The sequence below is a fragment of the Anarhichas minor genome, unplaced genomic scaffold, assembly GCF_050575085.1.
Source record: "Anarhichas minor isolate MPS153535 unplaced genomic scaffold, ASM5057508v1 ptg000045l, whole genome shotgun sequence".
NCBI classification, from domain to species: Eukaryota; Metazoa; Chordata; class Actinopteri; order Perciformes; family Anarhichadidae; genus Anarhichas; species Anarhichas minor.
Genome location: NW_027466491.1, coordinates 9,752,211 through 9,769,379, shown reverse-complemented (window position 1 = coordinate 9,769,379; position 17,169 = coordinate 9,752,211). Strand labels below are relative to the sequence as shown.

At 41.5% G+C, this 17,169-nt stretch overlaps 4 protein-coding genes across 11 annotated transcripts in view; 3 read left to right on the top strand and 1 right to left on the bottom strand.

Annotated features, from left to right (window-relative positions):
- Positions 1-614: 614 nt before the first annotated feature.
- On the top strand, positions 615-5,121 carry kcnj8 (potassium inwardly rectifying channel subfamily J member 8). Its single transcript, XM_076111670.1, has 6 exons — positions 615-1,202; positions 2,277-2,425; positions 2,876-3,036; positions 3,666-3,805; positions 3,930-4,146; positions 4,773-5,121. The coding sequence occupies exons 1-6, from the start codon at positions 808-810 to the stop codon at positions 5,025-5,027; spliced, it is 1,317 nt and encodes a 438-aa protein (XP_075967785.1). The 5' UTR covers positions 615-807; the 3' UTR covers positions 5,028-5,121.
- Positions 5,122-5,767: 646 nt separating this feature from the next.
- On the top strand, positions 5,768-8,573 carry echdc3 (enoyl CoA hydratase domain containing 3). Its single transcript, XM_076111481.1, has 6 exons — positions 5,768-5,950; positions 6,976-7,097; positions 7,174-7,271; positions 7,397-7,597; positions 7,689-7,867; positions 7,998-8,573. The coding sequence occupies exons 1-6, from the start codon at positions 5,814-5,816 to the stop codon at positions 8,149-8,151; spliced, it is 891 nt and encodes a 296-aa protein (XP_075967596.1). The 5' UTR covers positions 5,768-5,813; the 3' UTR covers positions 8,152-8,573.
- A 62-nt stretch (positions 8,574-8,635) lies between these two features.
- On the top strand, positions 8,636-13,841 carry LOC142970959 (uncharacterized). 3 transcript variants are annotated; one of them, XM_076111482.1, is made up of 6 exons: positions 8,707-9,041; positions 9,934-10,096; positions 11,012-11,113; positions 11,191-11,316; positions 11,675-11,716; positions 11,857-13,841. In XM_076111482.1, exons 1-6 carry the CDS (start codon positions 8,851-8,853, stop codon positions 11,995-11,997), a joined length of 765 nt encoding a protein of 254 aa, XP_075967597.1. In that variant the 5' UTR covers positions 8,707-8,850; the 3' UTR covers positions 11,998-13,841. The 3 variants fall into 3 exon arrangements, 1 of the variants encoding a protein (XP_075967597.1); XR_012959317.1 differs by having other exon boundaries at positions 8,636-9,041; positions 9,937-10,096; positions 11,191-11,716; positions 11,857-11,963; XR_012959316.1 differs by having other exon boundaries at positions 8,681-9,041; positions 11,191-11,716; positions 11,857-11,963.
- Positions 13,047-17,169, bottom strand: part of usp6nl (USP6 N-terminal like) — a 56,984-nt gene continuing 52,861 nt past the window's right edge. For all 6 annotated transcript variants that reach the window (XM_076111469.1, XM_076111472.1, XM_076111471.1 and 3 more), the window contains one exon: positions 13,047-15,677. In XM_076111469.1, coding sequence (XP_075967584.1) covers positions 14,110-15,677 — 1,568 coding nt within the window. In that variant the 3' untranslated portion in view covers positions 13,047-14,109. The remainder of the gene's footprint in view (positions 15,678-17,169) is intronic.

Here is a 17,169-nt window from a genome sequence, read left to right as displayed (position 1 = left end):
CACAGTTTTTACTAGATAATTGTTCTGGATGATCTGAAGAGGGAAACACTGACTTCAAATCATGTTAGAAGTCATTCTAGCCTTTATGAATATGCAAATTAAAAGGGATAAATGTCAACTTTTAGCTATTAATTCATATTTCACAGGCAATAAAAGGCTGTAGGTTCAGCAGCCTAATAATTAAATCCTGTATGACTATAAACAATATAAAGTTCAATTTACAACCTGATTGAAAGCATAATAAGATACAGAATACCCCATTAAACTATAATAATATAACATAATAGTGTTTAAAACTTCAAATGTTCACATCTAGTGTAAGGATAAGTAAGGATGAATGTGGATATGTGAAGGAAATGAGTCCTAAAATAACTTAATTGATCATCTAACATTGTTAATTAAGGGGCTTAATGAATGTTTGAGCTCAGGACACTTTATTTAAGACAAAAGTCAAAAGTTATGTGCATGTATTGATACTTGAATGAAGTTTCGATTCGGTTCGTTTGACTGGAAACGTCGTGTTTTCCGACGGCCCTTGAAGGCATCAGCCCCCTGGTCTGAGCGGGTCTGGACTCTGGAAGCTGGACTACGTCAACAGGAGGAGAGGAGACCGTCCCAGCCCTCAGAGCTCCGAAACATCCTCCAAATGTCCTCACAAGGAAAGGAGTTCGTGCGTCTTTGAGCGGCTTTTTTTCTTCCTCCCCTGCACGTGGACATGTTGCACCCGCGCGCAAAGACGCACTGAAGTCGGACTAAAAAAGAAGTAGCTTTGACACTTTTTTTTTTTTTTTTGTCAAGCAGCAGAAGATGTTGGCGAGAAAAAGCATCATCCCGGAGGAGTTCGGTCTGCCGGGCCTCGCCTCGCGGATGCCCCGCAAGCCGGTGTTCAGGGACCGCGTGAACAAAGCGCGCTTCATCGCCAAAAACGGCTCGTGCAACCTGGCGCACAAGAACATCCGCGAGCAGGGCCGATTCCTGCAGGACGTGTTCACCACGCTGGTGGACCTGAAGTGGCGCTTCACGCTGGTCATCTTCACCACCACGTTCGTCAGCAGTTGGCTGCTGTTCGCCATGACCTGGTGGCTGGTGGCGTTTGCGCACGGGGACCTGGACTCCAGATACCCCGACTCCGGAGACCTGGACTCCGGAAACCTGACCCGCGGAGACCTGCAGAACAAGACCTACTGCGTCACCGACGTCAAGTAAGAACATTTGTGATTTAGATGATTAAAAAGTGTGTTTTGATGAGACTTTCTATCCATTCATGCTCACTCGATCCAACCCTCCTCTTCCTCTTCTCCTCTTCCTCCATTTTTTATATTTAGGTGGAGGAAGAGGAGGAGAAGGAGAGAACGACATTGATTATGACAGGAAGTCAGGGAGCTTCTTTCTCTCATCATTTCAGGGGAAATAAAGTAAAGAGTGTAGGAGGGGAGGAGTTGGGCACCTCCCTCTTACGCACGAGTCTTTCCTCCTTCCTTCCTTCCTTTCCACTTTTTCCTCAACCACCTCTCCTTCAGGTGGTGGAAAGTAGGCGACATTTACTCAACTATACTCCCTCAAGTGTTTTAATTCAATGCCTTTTTATACTTCTACTTTACTACATTTCAGATGGAAATATTACACTTTTTACTCTTCAGATTACTACGTAACATTTGAAAAACATGTTAAAGATTAAACCAAAACCCCTTTTTTAGTTTCCTCTTATAAAAGAAAAAGGAGTCTAGTTGGGCAGAAGTGCCTTGAGCTTGCATTCTCTCTAATGACCAGTAGGGGGCGACTCCTCTGGTTGTAAAAAGAAGTCAGAATGTAAAGAAGACGGCGCTGCACGTGGCCAGTAGCTCAGCAGCATGTAGACTCGCTGATGGTTTCATAATCCACTTCCTCTCCCCGCTAACTGGTTTGGGGTGGCGCTCAATATGGCGGACGCTCCACATCAACAGTGTGTACTGTTACTTTTGATACTTTAAGTACATTAAGCTCACAACACCTTTGTACTTCTACTTGAATGTCTTCTTTGTGTCATGTTGTGTTTTGTACATTGTTGTATTAGTACTTTATTACAAGTAAAGGATCTTAATACTTCTACTACTACCTCTGGACATGAAGAAATGTGTTTCTTATTCTCAAATAGTCGACCAAATATAAACCAACAAGTCACTGAGGATCCACTCTGTTTGTTAGAATGAAACTGATCTGATGTCTGAAACCTAAATCTTAATGTTAAAGTCTTAAATAAATGTCACGTTGGACTAAATCTCTCTCTCTCTCTTCAGGTCGTTCACCTCGGCCTTCCTGTTCTCCATCGAGGTTCAGGTGACCATCGGCTTCGGAGGACGAATGATAACGGAGCACTGTCTGACCGCCATCACCGTCCTCATCATGCAGAACATCATCGGACTCATCATCAACGCCGTCATGCTGGGTGAGACTCAGACTCGTGGTAGTAGGGAAGTAGTAATACGTAGTTTGAGCCTCAACTGTTAAAATAACTCCATCACCCACAATGCCTTGCTCTGTTTTTATTCAGACCTATAACCCAGGCATGGATTATCATGAGCATTTGGCACAAATAGTCCACATTACTCGAGTCAATAACTACATAAAGAGTAATGCTGATCAGTACATTACATTACAGTCATTTTAGCAGACGCTTTTATCCAAAGCGACTTACAATTCAGAGTCTAATCACATTTCTACACCGTAGGCACAACTACGGGAGCAATAGTATAATATATAGTATTTTAGACATACTAATGTATATATTTGTCAGGATGTATTTGGGGACTTGCAGCTTCATTTGTAATGTGCCAAATATATATATTTTACAATAAAATGTCCTTACTTGTGAGACGGTTCCTTCGTCCGTCCTCAGGTTGTATATTCATGAAGACGGCTCAGTCGAACCGGCGAGCGGAGACGCTGATCTTCAGCCGTCACGCCGTGATCGCCGTCAGAAACAACTGTCTGTGCTTCATGATTCGTATCGGAGATCTCAGGAAGAGCATGATCATCGGAGCCACCGTCAGGTTACAGGTGATACTTTCATCACATCTGCTGTTTGTTGAACAGCGCGTTGCTCCTGCTGAAGGATATTTAAGTATTTTTTCACGATGGTGTATTACGGCCATTGTAGGTATAAACATTTGTTTTATATGGAGCCGAGGGAGAGGGGTAATATTCAGAGAGAAAAGTCCAAATGTACGAGATTAATTAAAGTCGTAAACTAACCAGAAAAAACTTGGACACTCCCTGAGATTAGTGGTAAATATATGAGATTAAAGTGGTAAATTTATGAGATTAAAGTGGTAAATTTATGAGATTAAAGTGGTAAATTTATGAGATTAAAGTCGTAAATTTATGAGATTGTCGTAAATTTATGAGATTAAAATCGTAAATTTATGAGATTAAAATTGTAAAATTAGGAGAATAATGTATCTACGAATTGTATGTTATCGATACTTTTTTTTTTTAAACAGTTTTTAAAGTTTTGAAGGAACCTTTTTAAGTGTATTTTTGTCTGTAAAACAAAATTTCCTTCTCCCAAAATGTTTGCAAATTAGTTTAACCTCCAAACTCTTCTGTAATCTCAAAAGAACCAAAGTACTCTCCTCTAAAAGCATCAGAAATAAGATTTAAATGAGCAGATGATTAATCGTCTGCAGGTGGTGAGGAAGACGACCACGCCAGAGGGGGAGGTGATCCCCATCCATCAGATCGACGTCCCGACGGAGACGGCCGTGGCCAGTAACAGCCTGTTCCTCCTCGCCCCGCTCATCATCTGCCACGTCATCGACAAAAACAGGTACTACGACGTGCTGCGGATTTATTAAAATGAATAATATTGTGTTTTCTCCTAGTGTGACAATGTAAAGTATTTGTTTAGGGAGGATTCTGGACTCTATAAAAATGTATTTGTGTCCTCTCAGCCCGCTGTACGACCTGTCGGCCATGGAGCTGCAGTGCAGCGACCTGGAGGTGATCGTGATCCTGGAGGGCGTCGTGGAGACGACCGGGATCACCACGCAGGCCCGGACCTCCTACGTCTCCGAGGAGATCCAGTGGGGTCACCGCTTCGTTCCCATCGTGACGGAGGAGGAGGGCGTGTACTCTGTGGACTACTCCAAGTTTGGTAACACAGTCAAGGTGAAGGGATACAAGTATTATTTACTAATCGTTGTTTACACTCCTTTTTTATTCACCATTTTAACTCATTTAACTAATCTCAAAAGAGAAGAGGACGTAGAAATACATTTTAGAATCACCTGCAAGTTCAGTCTTTTAAATTTCCCGTTTTCAAGCTTTTATTTTATCGTTTTAACTCTTTAAGCTCTTTTATGTGTCACATTTGATCCTTATTGTTCTTTCCTTTTTCTATATATTTTTAGCTTTCTGCTTGCTTGAATATTGCAACATTTCGATGTCAGTCGGTTGGTTATTTAATTGAATTGTCCGTTGTTTTGTTATAATTATATTATATATTTTAATCAAATATACAGCAGCATGACGGGTAATTTATTAAACCCAGTTATGTTATAACATTACTGTTACAAATAATTATAATAACACAGCGCTTTAAAGGATACTCAAAGGTACTTTACATGGTAAAAACAATAACAATACAATCTGAGCAGATAAATGAACAAAAATCAGATAAATGAACAAAAATCAGATAAATAAACAAAAATCAAGTAAAAAGAGCTTTAACAGGTCATAATTTGCTAAGGGACAGAAAAAAAACTGTAAAACTTTATTGTAAATCTGTCGTTCAGGTGACGACGCCGCCCTGCAGCGCCAAAGAGCTGGACGAGAAGCCGTCCATCTTGATCCAGACGCTCCAGAAGAGCGAGCTGTCGCACCAGAACTCGCTGCGGAAGCGAAACTCCATGCGGCGCAACAACTCCATACGTAAAAGCGCGCGCAGCGGCGCGGCCGTCGTGCGCAGGAACAACTCGGGGCTCGCCGCGCCCAAGGTCCAGTTCTTCACCCCGACCGACGGAGTCCAGAACATGAACACCGTCACCTGACATGAGGCCTGCCCCCTGCTGGCGGCCCTGCTCCTCCTGGTGGCCAGGAGGATTGTGGGTGTTGCGGTTTCTCCGCTCTGATGGGACTCGTTCTTTTTCTGCCTCATTTAGACTCCCGACACTTTTGTGTGCGCGGAGTAATCTAGTTCTTGTTTTTTTTAGAATTAACTGATCGTTTGTTTCTCCGCACTGATAGAGCCACGAAAAACCCAATCAGTTGTTGAATTGTTACATTTTTTTCTATCATTAAAGCAGTAAATACAAACACTTTGGGCCTTTAAGTCACAGTTTAACTACTATTAGTGGCAACTAGTGGCAATCAATCACTGTACTGTACGTGTTTCACTTCATGTCGTCTTCTGTGTCCTTTGAGAATAAATGCACTCACTTCATCTGAAAATGGTTTCAGTGTCTGAACTGTTCAAATCGTCTTTTAGATGAGATTCATTTTGAGATTTTGAGCTATTTCACTTCCATAACATGTCGTCTCTCTGACTAGTGGAAAGAAAACATCTAAAATACACATTTAGGTGTTTATTTTACTTCTTTGTCTGTTTACGTCTGTAGATTTCTTGTATTACGGCCATCGTAGGTATAAACATTTTTTAAAAGTATATATTACAAGAGTAATGCACAACACAAACTTAAGGCAACTTAGAAATGTCTATTGAAATGTTTGAATTTCTGACTTCCTGGTTTCGTCTTACGTCGCCCTTACGTGCCTGTGACGTCGTCTTCAACCCGGAAGTGACAGTGGGAAGGTTGAAGCTACGATTATAAACAAACATGGCTCGTAGTTTACTCTGCAGAGCTGTCAGTGTGTTTCAGCTCAGCGGGACTTCAACGCCGCTGACCGGGATTCGTTTCTACTCTCAGACTGAACCGGAGCCGCTGACGGTGAGACAGCAAAGCAACGGAATAAGGTGCAGCAACGAAATGTGTCCGTGTCCTTTGGAACTGTCATACTCCGTGGTAGATGTACTATATTTAAGGAGAGAATACAGATTTTAACAACAAAATAATGTAACAGTGGTACACACAGTACTTATTTGCACATGTCAAGGTCTTAAGAAAAATTCGGCATACATAATATTCCTGTTAAAAATGTATTTTAGTAATAAAAAGTCAATATTTGTACAGTTAAATCAACGTGTTCTTGCTCAAGGTCTGGTGGTGCCACTAATAAATTACTCCGCATACTACAAAGTACTTTAATGTAAAGAAATATATTATTATTAATGCAATGGTGGAAAGTCATTAAGTATAAATACTCAAGTACTGCATTAAAGTAACAATTTTTAGGTACTTGTTTCTTTACACGTATTCTTTATTCTCCATTCTGTCATATATCGACTTAATATTGCACTCTTTGGGGCATTTATATATTTTTTGACAGCTATAGTTTAAATTAAATTAAATTAAAAGTAACAATTATTATAAAATTAATTGGTAAAACTACCAAACACTACGTCAAATAATTGTGACATTAAAAATATATAAATGTGTATTTTCTGCATGATGAGTACATTTATTTATTAAAACTTGAGTCTGATAATACTCCTCCACGTGTACTGGAGGAATAGTATGAATCCAGGACCAAGTCTTACTTGAAATTGAGTATTATTGCAAGAATGAATACTTCTTACATCACTGAATTTATGAGCTTATTTGTTTTGTTGGTCAATTTAAAATATGTTATCTAGTAACTATGTAGCAGTTCGATATACGTAGGTGAGTAAAAAGTACACTTCCGTCGAAGCATAAAGTCTCAAAATATACCTCAAAATTGTTCGTCAACGCAGTACTTAAATAAATATACTACACGCAGCATCATTACTGCAGATCTCTGTACTGCTATACCAGTTTATTAGAGAACTTCTGTAATAAACTGAAGTGCTTAAAAACACAGAAAACTACTGTAAAATGTTACTTTGTATTCTTTTTCCAGGAGAATAATATTGAACAATCCCAAGAAGAGGAACGCTCTGTCTTTGTCCATGCTGGAGTCCCTCAGAGAAAACATCCTAACCGACGTCGACAGTGACGATCTCAGAGTTGTTATCATATCAGGTGTGTGTGTGTGTGTGTGTGTTAATGTGCGTGTGTGTTAATGTGAGTGTGTGTTAATGTGTGCGCCTGTTGTTAGCCAGAGGTCCAGTGTTTTCCTCCGGACACGACCTGAAGGAGCTGACGTCTGCTCAGGGCAGAGAATATCACACCAAGGTGTTTCACACCTGTGCAGAGGTGAGTTTGTTTTCTTTCTTCTGTCTCTGTCCATCATCATCATCGTCATCGTCATCGTCATCATCATCATCATCATCATCATCATCATCATCATCATCAGCTTCTGTGTGACTCTTGTGCTTCAGGTGATGACTCTGATTCAAGACATACCGGTTCCGGTGATCGCCATGGTGGACGGCGTCGCCACTGCGGCCGGTTGCCAGCTTGTCGCCAGCTGTGACGTCGCCGTCGCGACGGAAAAGTCCACTTTCGCCACCCCGGGGGTCAACGTGGGCCTCTTCTGCTCGACGCCGGCGGTGGCCATCGGCAGATCTGTGCCGCGGAAGGTAAGAGCTGAACTTCAGTAGAACGACACTTCTAGTATGAAGCTCTTATTAATAAACACTTATTCTTTCCCCTTTCTTTTTTTTTTACCAGGTTGCGATGGAGATGCTGTTGACGGGAGCTCCCATCTCAGCCCACGATGCTTTGCTGCACGGTCTGATCAGTAAAGTTGTGCCAGAGGAGCGCCTGGAGGAGGAGACGTTAGCCATCGCCCAGCGGGTGTGTCAGGCTAGCCGGCCTGTGGTGGCGCTCGGCAAGGCCACTTTCCAGAGGTGAGAGTTTTCAGACTACAGACAGAATTTATTTATTTTTATTTAAAGCCCTGGGATGCTTGAGACGGTTCCTGGCGACCCGTTTTAACATATTCCCTCCACTGCACTCCTTTTTGTTTCTATTGAAAAGACAAATGGCTCAAGGCCGAGACGCAGCGTACGCCACCGCCTCCAAGGTGATGGTTGACAACCTGGCTCTAAGAGACGGACAAGAGGGGATCCGGGCCTTCATCGAGAAACGCAAGCCGGTGTGGAGCAATAAAGCAGAAAAAGCTCATGACTGACGGACTGCTGACTTCATCTCAGGCGATAGTGATTATCCTGACTGGTACATGTGGTTTATTTGTCCCTGGTGTGGAATAATTAGCACCAGTCCCAAGTCAATGCATGGGCTACTTTTAAAACGTAGCTGTGTAATTTGCAAGATCCCAATGATTGAAGTTTGAACTGTTGACTTCCTCCTTTTCACTGAGACTAAAGACAAGTAGCGGAAGTGACTTAACGGACTCACAAAGCTAAAGAATGGTCTTTGTATTTGTATTATTGTAAATGCAATAAATAGGGTGACACATTGGTTCTGGAAGTAACAGTCTACTATTTACTGCTTAGACAATTTAAGGTTTACTGACTTACAATAACGATAATGATTATTATAGTTTTGCAGTGCCTTACACTTTAAAAAAATAAAAGAGAAAAAGTGATATCACCTGATGTGTTTTCATCATGTTTTTGAGAATTATACTATTATTATTATAAAGTGTTACGATTTGGAAGAGCTAAGGAGTTTGGTTACTTTGTTTTGAAGTTTCAAATTTGGAAAGTACTTTTTTTAGAAGTCAGCCATGATGCTGTTACTTTAGTGCAAAATATATGAAACGGAGTAAGACGTCTTTGTTTCCGTTTCCTGTTTTTCCTTTGCACATGAGTAGATCGTCTCTGATAGAATGTAGGCGGACCATCCATGAGGAGGACCCTCTGTGTAAATGTGGCTCCCCAGTCGCTCAGCGCTGCTCTGCGGTCAGTTTGGTGTCTTCTCCCGGCCCCTTCGTATGAAGTCAGCCGCTCTCAGACACGTCGCTGATGCTCCTCCCCAGAGGAAGTGTTTCGCGGGAAAATCAAGCACTGACACTCGGAGACCCAGCAGCAGCAGCAGCGGCAGAGACACCGGGAACAGGTAAAACAACACACTTTACTTCTTACACGGTTCATTTTTATTAATATGAGCCACGCTTTGTGTTGCTAGTTAACCATCCGCCATGTTTAATACGACATTTAGGGTTTAGCATCAGTGTTAGCTCAGTTGCTGGGTAGCTAACAAGCTAGCTAGCTAACGCATTGAGTTGAAGGAAAAACGTCTGTTCTCCGCCGTGATTGGCGGGTTTATTTTCCACATCGTCCAATCGGATGAGTTGAGAGGCGGGTCTTCTGTGGTGACAACGAATGAGAACAACATGGAGGACAACATGGTGGTGTCTGTTTGAATGAAACAAATATGATTATAGAATAGCTTTTTATTTTTTAATAGTGACACTTTACCAGCAGGAGTAATTCCAATTAAATAAATAAATATTTATAAAATAATTAGATAAAAAGCATTGTGTTTTCTTTACCACCCATCAGTTAATATAGTAAATAAAAATGTTTATTTAAATTTTTTATTTAAAACACTGTGTGTTTGTGTGTGTGTGTGTGTGTGTTTGTGTGTGTGTGTGTGTGTGTGTGTGTGTGTGTGTGTGTGTGTGTGTGTGTGTGTGTGTGTGTGTAAATAAATACAAATAGATAACTGTAAAATATAAATAAATGAAATGAGAATACTACAAACTATTACATTTATAATATAAAAAAATAAATAAGAAAAACACACAGAAAATAATACATTAATATTTCAAATTAAGGTCAAGATTTAGTAAAAATATCATAAATGTATAATAAAATATTTAAAAATAATATGATTAAACAAAAATAATTTAAGATTTAAGTAAGATACAATTGACATTAAATGTATTTAAATAAAAATGTTAACTTGTCTGACTTCCTGTCGTCCCTCTTGTTCTGCACATGCTCAGTAGAGTCATGCCGTCCAACGTGGAGATCAAAGCCAAAGTGAGCGACCCTACGCTGTTCGCCAAGAAGGCCGCCGAGCTCAGCCAATCAGAGGGCACGATCATCAAACAGCACGACACGTTCTTCAACTGCAGCCAAGGACGACTGAAGCTGAGAGACTTCATGGTACATTCACACTGTGTGTGTGTGTGTGTGTGTGTGTGTGTGTGTGTGTGTGTGTGTGTGTGTGTGTGTGAGAAAAATACCCAGAGACACTCTGACTAGAAATATAACTGAAAATAAATAAAATGAGAAGACTTACAAACTTAAATTAATTAATATTATAATTATTATTAACAAAATATAATATTTTATATAATATTTATATTTTATAATATATATATATAATGTAATTAAAAAAATAATATATAATATAAAAAATTTAAACAAATAATAATAAATTAAATAAATAAAAAATAAATAAAATTGAATAAAAATATCAGCATTTTAAAAAGTAATGATTAAACAAAAATAAAAGAAGAATAATTAAAAAAATAAAGAGATTTAAGTAACATATTAAATAAAGATTGCATTGGATACTAATTAATTAGAAAATTAATATAGCTTAAAAAAAACATATATATATATATATATATATATATATATATATATATATATATATATATATATATATATATATATATATATATATATATATATATATATATATATATATATATATATATATATATATATATATATATATATATATATATATATATATATATATATATATATATATATATATATATATATATATATATATATATATATATATATATATATATATATATATATATATATATATATATATATATATATATATATATATATATATATATATATATATATATATATATATATATATATATATATATATATATATATATATATATATGAAAAAATAGAAAGAAAAGTTACATCAGAAATACAAAATAGTAATAGATTTTAAAAAACAAGACAAAAGTAATATTGCCTGAATACACCACATCCTGTACCGTGGTGTAAAACTGACTCACTGGTTGTTTGTTTGTTTGTTAGAACGAGTCGGGTCAGCTGATCTTCTACGAGCGTCCCGACACCGATGGACCCAAACTGTCCCGTTACTCAATCAGTCCGGCCAGCGACCCGCAGAGTCTCCGGGTAAAACACCGAACAACCCGAGTGTTTCTCTGCAGCCACACACTGCCGTTTATTAATATGTGTGTGTGTGTGTGTAGACGGTGCTGTCAGACGCCCTCGGGGTTAGAGGTGAGGTGCGGAAGGAGCGGCGGCTGTTTCTGATCGGTCAGACCAGAGTTCACCTGGACGACGTGGAGGGACTTGGAAACTACATGGAGCTGGAGGTCAACACACACGCACTGAGACGCACACAGTTTTTAATATGTGTATTATACACTAAGCACATTACATTAATCAAGTCATTTTTATTATACTGTTTTATCATAATTGTTACTTGCCAACTCGAAGTAATGAAAACTGGTTTTGTGTCGCGCAATTATGAGAAAATTCTGATTAAAAAAGTATTTCCTAATCATGAAATAGGGTTCTGATGAACCCATAATAACCATAAAATAGAAATAAACATAATGTTGGGAAATATTACACCTTTTTATGAGATAATGTTCAGTAGAGAAGAGTGACGCTTCGACTCGTCCTGATTTAATCAGCCATCTCTTTTTGAGTGACGTACGTGTTGTTTAGGTGGTGATGCGTCCGGAGCAGACTGTTGAAGACGGACAGCAGGTCGGTCCGTCCGTCTGTGTAAACGTCAAAATTCTACCGACGTTACATTAACATTTAAAAGTACACGCGTGTCGGTAAACTTAACTTTTGTGTGTCTTTTTACCGGCACAAACAGTTTGATTTGATCTGTTTTGTTGAAGGTGGCCGAGGGTCTGATGGAGGAGCTGGGCGTCTCAAAGGAGAGTCTGGTGACGGGAGCGTACGTGGACCTGATACTGAAGGGACACAAAGACACACGCAAAACAAACGCACCCCTTGGCGAGCAGGACGATAATGACTAAACTCTTCAGTGTTGTCAAACAGTAGTTAGAATACTCTGTAGTAGTTTCACTGTGATCAGAATCTGATTCGTTAACTTTTGTATTTACTTCTTTGACTTCTTCTCTAAATACAGGAAGTCAAACATCAGCTTTGTGAATGGATTCAAACAGCACAAAGTTAGTTCAACAAAACGATCATTTAGATTTAATAGACTGTATCGTTTAGGGTGACACGCAGCAAAGGGCCCGGGGCCGGAATCGAACCGGCGACAACGACCAAAACCCACGAGGTGTGCGTGCTCGACTAGGTGAGCCGCTGTGGTGCTTACTTCTTTTCTTTTTGACATAAATGATAAACTGATGCAAATCAATTTTCTGTTGATTAAAATATATTATTTTTACCAAAAATAACGAAAAATCTGAGTACAGTTATTTACCAGAAGCTTTGTTTCAATTGCGTTCCAATCAACAAATTATTCTAGAGAGCTATTCAGAGCTTTCCTCTAATATTTATCTTCTCATTTATGCAAATAGTTTCCCCAAATATCCTCAAAAGACCGACAACGAACATCCTCTGTGTTCTCCAGAGTTTGCTCATCTAATTTACCCAATAACAACATTATGATGTCTTTAATTAAGTTGGATTGACCCTGATTGTAGCAGGACTAGCATTGTTTTCATAATTGATTAGTCTGTCGACGTTTTAGTTTTTCTCATTTGGTTTAAAATGTTAGAAAATAGTGAAAAATACACATTTAATCCTTTCAAGTAGCCTAAAGATACGCTATTTCTATAGAATTGCACATATGTCATTGCTGTTCTTCTGGTATCTGAATGTGTAAATTATTACAGAATACAAACAAACAAAATACAGATTTAATAGGATTAATATGCAGGTTCGAAGGCCTACAGGAATATTTACTAAACGTATCCAAGATTCTGCATGAATTGCATCTTAACTCGTCTAAAAACACATCTCTTCTTTTAAACATATACCCTCGTGTCCCCACTCGGGGGCAGAGTTTCATTATAAGCGGCAGAAAAACAAACCTCAAAGACGGAGCCACAGATTCGCTTTCCTCCACCTCATTTTATTAAGCAAAGTATCAGAGTATCAGGCCTGCAGTTAGTCGTTTAACAAAGATAACTTAGGGAATGTAATGAACAGTACGGTTTGACAACTGCTTCAAAACCAGAGGATGCAGAACAATAATAAGGGAATGTGGTTAAATGTTGAACTGTAGTGTGTGTGCCAGATGACTCTGTATGCCAGTGTTGAGAATAATAAGACATAATGAAGAAAAGCAAACTTATACTGAAACTAGTTCACATCCATCTCTGGCTGCGTGTGCTCAAGATGTAACTACAGTACAGCAATTTAAAAAAACAAACATGTTACCTATTACATAGCGGATCAGATGGCTTAAAGCCACCAAAAATATATATATATATATATATTAATAGCCCTTACACATTAGCTCTCTATGCCTTTAGTCTCTAATCAGGGTCGGAATTTAACCTGGCCTGAAACGCGTTTAAATATCCAACTTCACGCGTGTACGAGAGATGAATCAGTTAATCAGGAATAAACTCACCGAAACTGTAAAGTAAAGATAAAAAAAATGAACCCTGCTCGTTCTACTGTGGCGGCGCTGCACAATGGAGATCAATACTCTCTATTTCTATCATTGGACATAGTGTTACTGCTTCCTCTCTGAAAGATAACATTCACGAGCGTTTAGAGTGAACCGATCTCTAACGTAACATATACAAAAATGAAGATGGAAAATTAAATCGGACTTTTTTTCAGGAGAACGTTCCCTCGCTGCTGATAACGACTCAGCGTGTTTAACAACAAGAATCCACTGTACATATCAGACTCTAGAAGATATATACTGTCAGCGCTCGTTAATGATTTACATCCAAAAATAAAATAAAATCTTCAGTCAGTTTTTTTTAAAGTGATCGGTAAAAACTTCGGAGGCTGGTGCGTCCTGCAGCGGGACAGTCAGAAGGTCAGTACTTCACACAAAGAACACAAGCAGGCTCCTAACAGAGCTCATCTTTACCACAGTGTCAGTGACTACGCCTCGGTTTATTTTACAGTGTCTCGCCGTTTCTCTTATCGTCCAATCACAGCAGCATGGACTCCTGCATGGCGAACGCCTCCTGTGCGTGCCTGTAGTGTGGTCCTCCAAACATCTGGGGGAGCTGTTGCCTTACGACGGGCTGCTGCTGCTTCTGGAACTGAGTCCTGTAGTGGAGCAGGTCGTCCGGGCTCGGGGGGAAAGCGAACTCCTGAACGGGGGACATTTGGGCTCGCTGGAAGCTGGGCGAGCGTGGCACCCCGCCCGGGGATTGAAGGGGCAGCGTGTCCTCCGGTGCCCACGGGAGCCCGTCCACAGGCCGCCGAGGCCCGCCTTCCGGCAGGTAGTGTGGGACCGCCTCGCTCCTCTGACGCCCCTCAAACCCGTAGTCCACCGGGGCGTAGGCCTGTGCGGTGGAGGTGAGTTGCTGCAGGTAGATAGGCGTGGAGTGCTCCGGGGGAGGCCTGGCGTTGCGGTTGGAGCTCGGCGGCGGCTGCCTGCGGTAGGTGGCGTAGGAGTTGTTCATGAGCGCCTTCTCTGGGGAGTGGTGGTTGTTTTGGCGCTGCGTGGTGGCGTACGCTCGCTCACCGTACACCACGTTGGAGGGCGGGGTAAGCCGAGAGGACGGAGCATAGAGTCTTTCCTCTCCTCTGTGGTCCAGGCTCACGCTGTAGGCGGGATGCAAGATGGGGACTTCGGTGGTGGTTCTGGCTGGGGAGTGCTGCTGGGGAGGGGTGGTGTACTGGCTCTGGCTGCCGGGGTAGCTCGTGTGGACTCCTCCTGGACTGTTGTGGGAAAACGCAGGAGGAAGAGGGTGTTGGACCATCCTGGGACCCGATGCCACAGAGACGACGCTCCCGGCCAGGCTTGGGCTTCCCTGATGGAGGGACGATACGCTGAAAGGCGTCTCACTGCGAGGGGTCGTCATTCTGGACGGAGGTCTGTCGAACTCCAGGATCTCGAAGTTCTGCTCTGGCAGCCCCGGCACATTGTCGTACTGGGAGGCGTTGGAGCCGCGGTTGGAGTCGGGGATGAAGCCCTTGGGGCGCGGTCGGCGCTGGTGGGGCGGTGCGCCGTCTTCTGGACTGGAAGGAGCCGGCGACGCCCCTCTGCTCAGCTGGACCTCGCGGGCCGCCGCCTTCACCGCTTCCAGCTTCGTGTCGGAGGGTTTGAACCACCGGGGGGTGATTTCTCTGTGAGAGCTGGAGCCCGCGTTGGTGTTATGGTTGGCGATGGCGTGGCTCTGAGGCTTCACCCGATCTCCTGTGGTGAGCTGTGGGGTGGGGGCTGAGGGTGGTGTTGCTCTCCTCTCAGGTGTGGTGGAGGCGGACTGCTTCCTCTGCTCATGGGGGATCTCCCCGGATCCCCTGGAGCGCACATCCCTCTTGTCAACCCTGTGGTGGCGGATCGATTTCTCCAGCGAGTCCCGGCGCGACCGGCTGGGGGGCCGACTCTCCCGCTGGCGCTCTGGTACGGGGGTCCCCGAACTCGGTTCCCCGGGAGGCTCGGCTGGCTCGACGTGGCTCTGACCATTGGCCACGTGGTTCACCATCACCACGGCCAGCTCGGGAGGAAGCTGCCCCAGAGGCTTCTTGGGAAACTCTTCTTCTTTACCTGCAAAGATGAAAACAAGAGGGACACACATTAGAGAAAACCATCAGGGACCAGAAGTGAGCGGTGATGGTTTAGACACACTGTGTGGCGCTGATTCACATCAGATGAGGAGTCACGACAGGGACATGGATTCATGCAACACCACTGCCAGAGAGAGGTACAACAAAATAAAGGAGAACTTCACAGGCAAAGAGCAAAGGACAGAAAAAAACATCAGAAATAATGTTTGATATTAATTCTGCGCCTGCTGGAGGGGCTCAATTAGGAAGTGACATTCAATCGACTGGTCTCTGAAATGAAGAGTTTGTCTCCATTTCATTAAGCTGTACTTAGCTGCAGCAGTAGAAAGGTCATACAGAAATAGTTCTTGATTAATGAACCACGTTAAATGTACCGAGACTGATGAGAACAAAGTGTTAAAGCCACATTTCTTCACTTAGACTACCCGGCCTGGACCAAGTGCACGTTAAAGACATTGATACTAATGCTTCACGTTAAAGAAGAAGTAAAGAGTACAGTCGACAGGAACATATACAGTGAGCAGACACAGTGACGGAGGGGGCTGTGAGGGTGATCAGAAGAGTCGAAAGATGATCCAGGAAGGAAACTTAAGTGTCTGTCCGTGACGAGTTTATCCGCTGACACGTGGGTCTAAATTAACGGGGCAATCTGACGTAAACCACCTCATTACAACCGGATCAGTTCATGTGGAAAAAGTTAAACAAAATTGTTAAAAAGTGTTGTTTCTCGCACCAAATTAATCCGGTTTCTTGTCCTCGTTCACCGGAGATTATCACGTCCACAAACCGGTAAGTAAACCTCCTCCGGTCCTCTACGTATTCTTTTAATATGTAACGCAGGCAGGATGATAGTTTACTTTTCTTCTGACTCTCGCAGATTAATTCAGAAAGCTCATTAAGATTTTACTGAGATATGCAGTCATGTTTTTTGGCAGAAAAGTCGGATAAACAACAAATTTTAGCCAAAATTCATGTTTGAAACCTGTCGCTACAACCTGAATATAAGAATCTGATGGTGAAATATTTATCGCTAAAGCAGATAGTGTGTATTTCACTTATTTAATTAAAATAATCATTTAAAGTTCCCGTCATTTTAGACTGAAGGTGCATTCTGGTTCAGGCGAACGTCCTCTGAAGTATACGAGCATCGTTTGACAGGTTTTATTTCGTCCTCCATGTTTTTCTGACTTTATGACGAAGCTGTGTTGGCCTGCAGCAGGTATCGGTATATTTTTTATTTCACACGGCTGTAAAGAGGAAGGTGTTTCAGTGTAAAAACAATGAACCCTGTCTAACCTCGCCTTAAGGAGTTCTACCACCACAGTATAAATGATGCTGTCGAGGCCTTTTCCTCGCTTATGAGCAAAAGGAGGGAGGGAAATAAAACCGTAGTGATGTTATCGGATTTTAAGGGCCATAAAAGATAGGTACTCTCATACAAAAGAATAACTATCAGTATAAAAGATGAGAAA

Bases quoted from the DNA above. Each gene is read 5' to 3' on its own strand.
- LOC142970959 (XM_076111482.1), top strand. From the start codon at position 8,851: ATGTGGCTCCCCAGTCGCTCAGCGCTGCTCTGCGGTCAGTTTGGTGTC. The intron at 9,042-9,933 runs GTAAAACAACAC...GCACATGCTCAG, and splicing joins GGCAGAGACACCGGGAACAG to TAGAGTCATGCCGTCCAACG. The intron at 11,114-11,190 runs GTAAAACACCGA...GTGTGTGTGTAG, and splicing joins GCGACCCGCAGAGTCTCCGG to ACGGTGCTGTCAGACGCCCT.
- kcnj8 (XM_076111670.1), top strand. From the start codon at position 808: ATGTTGGCGAGAAAAAGCATCATCCCGGAGGAGTTCGGTCTGCCGGGC. The intron at 1,203-2,276 runs GTAAGAACATTT...CTCTCTCTTCAG, and splicing joins TACTGCGTCACCGACGTCAA to GTCGTTCACCTCGGCCTTCC. The intron at 3,806-3,929 runs GTACTACGACGT...GTGTCCTCTCAG, and splicing joins CACGTCATCGACAAAAACAG to CCCGCTGTACGACCTGTCGG.
- echdc3 (XM_076111481.1), top strand. From the start codon at position 5,814: ATGGCTCGTAGTTTACTCTGCAGAGCTGTCAGTGTGTTTCAGCTCAGC. The intron at 5,951-6,975 runs GTGCAGCAACGA...TTCTTTTTCCAG, and splicing joins CAGCAAAGCAACGGAATAAG to GAGAATAATATTGAACAATC. The intron at 7,868-7,997 runs GTGAGAGTTTTC...TCTATTGAAAAG, and splicing joins GGCAAGGCCACTTTCCAGAG to ACAAATGGCTCAAGGCCGAG.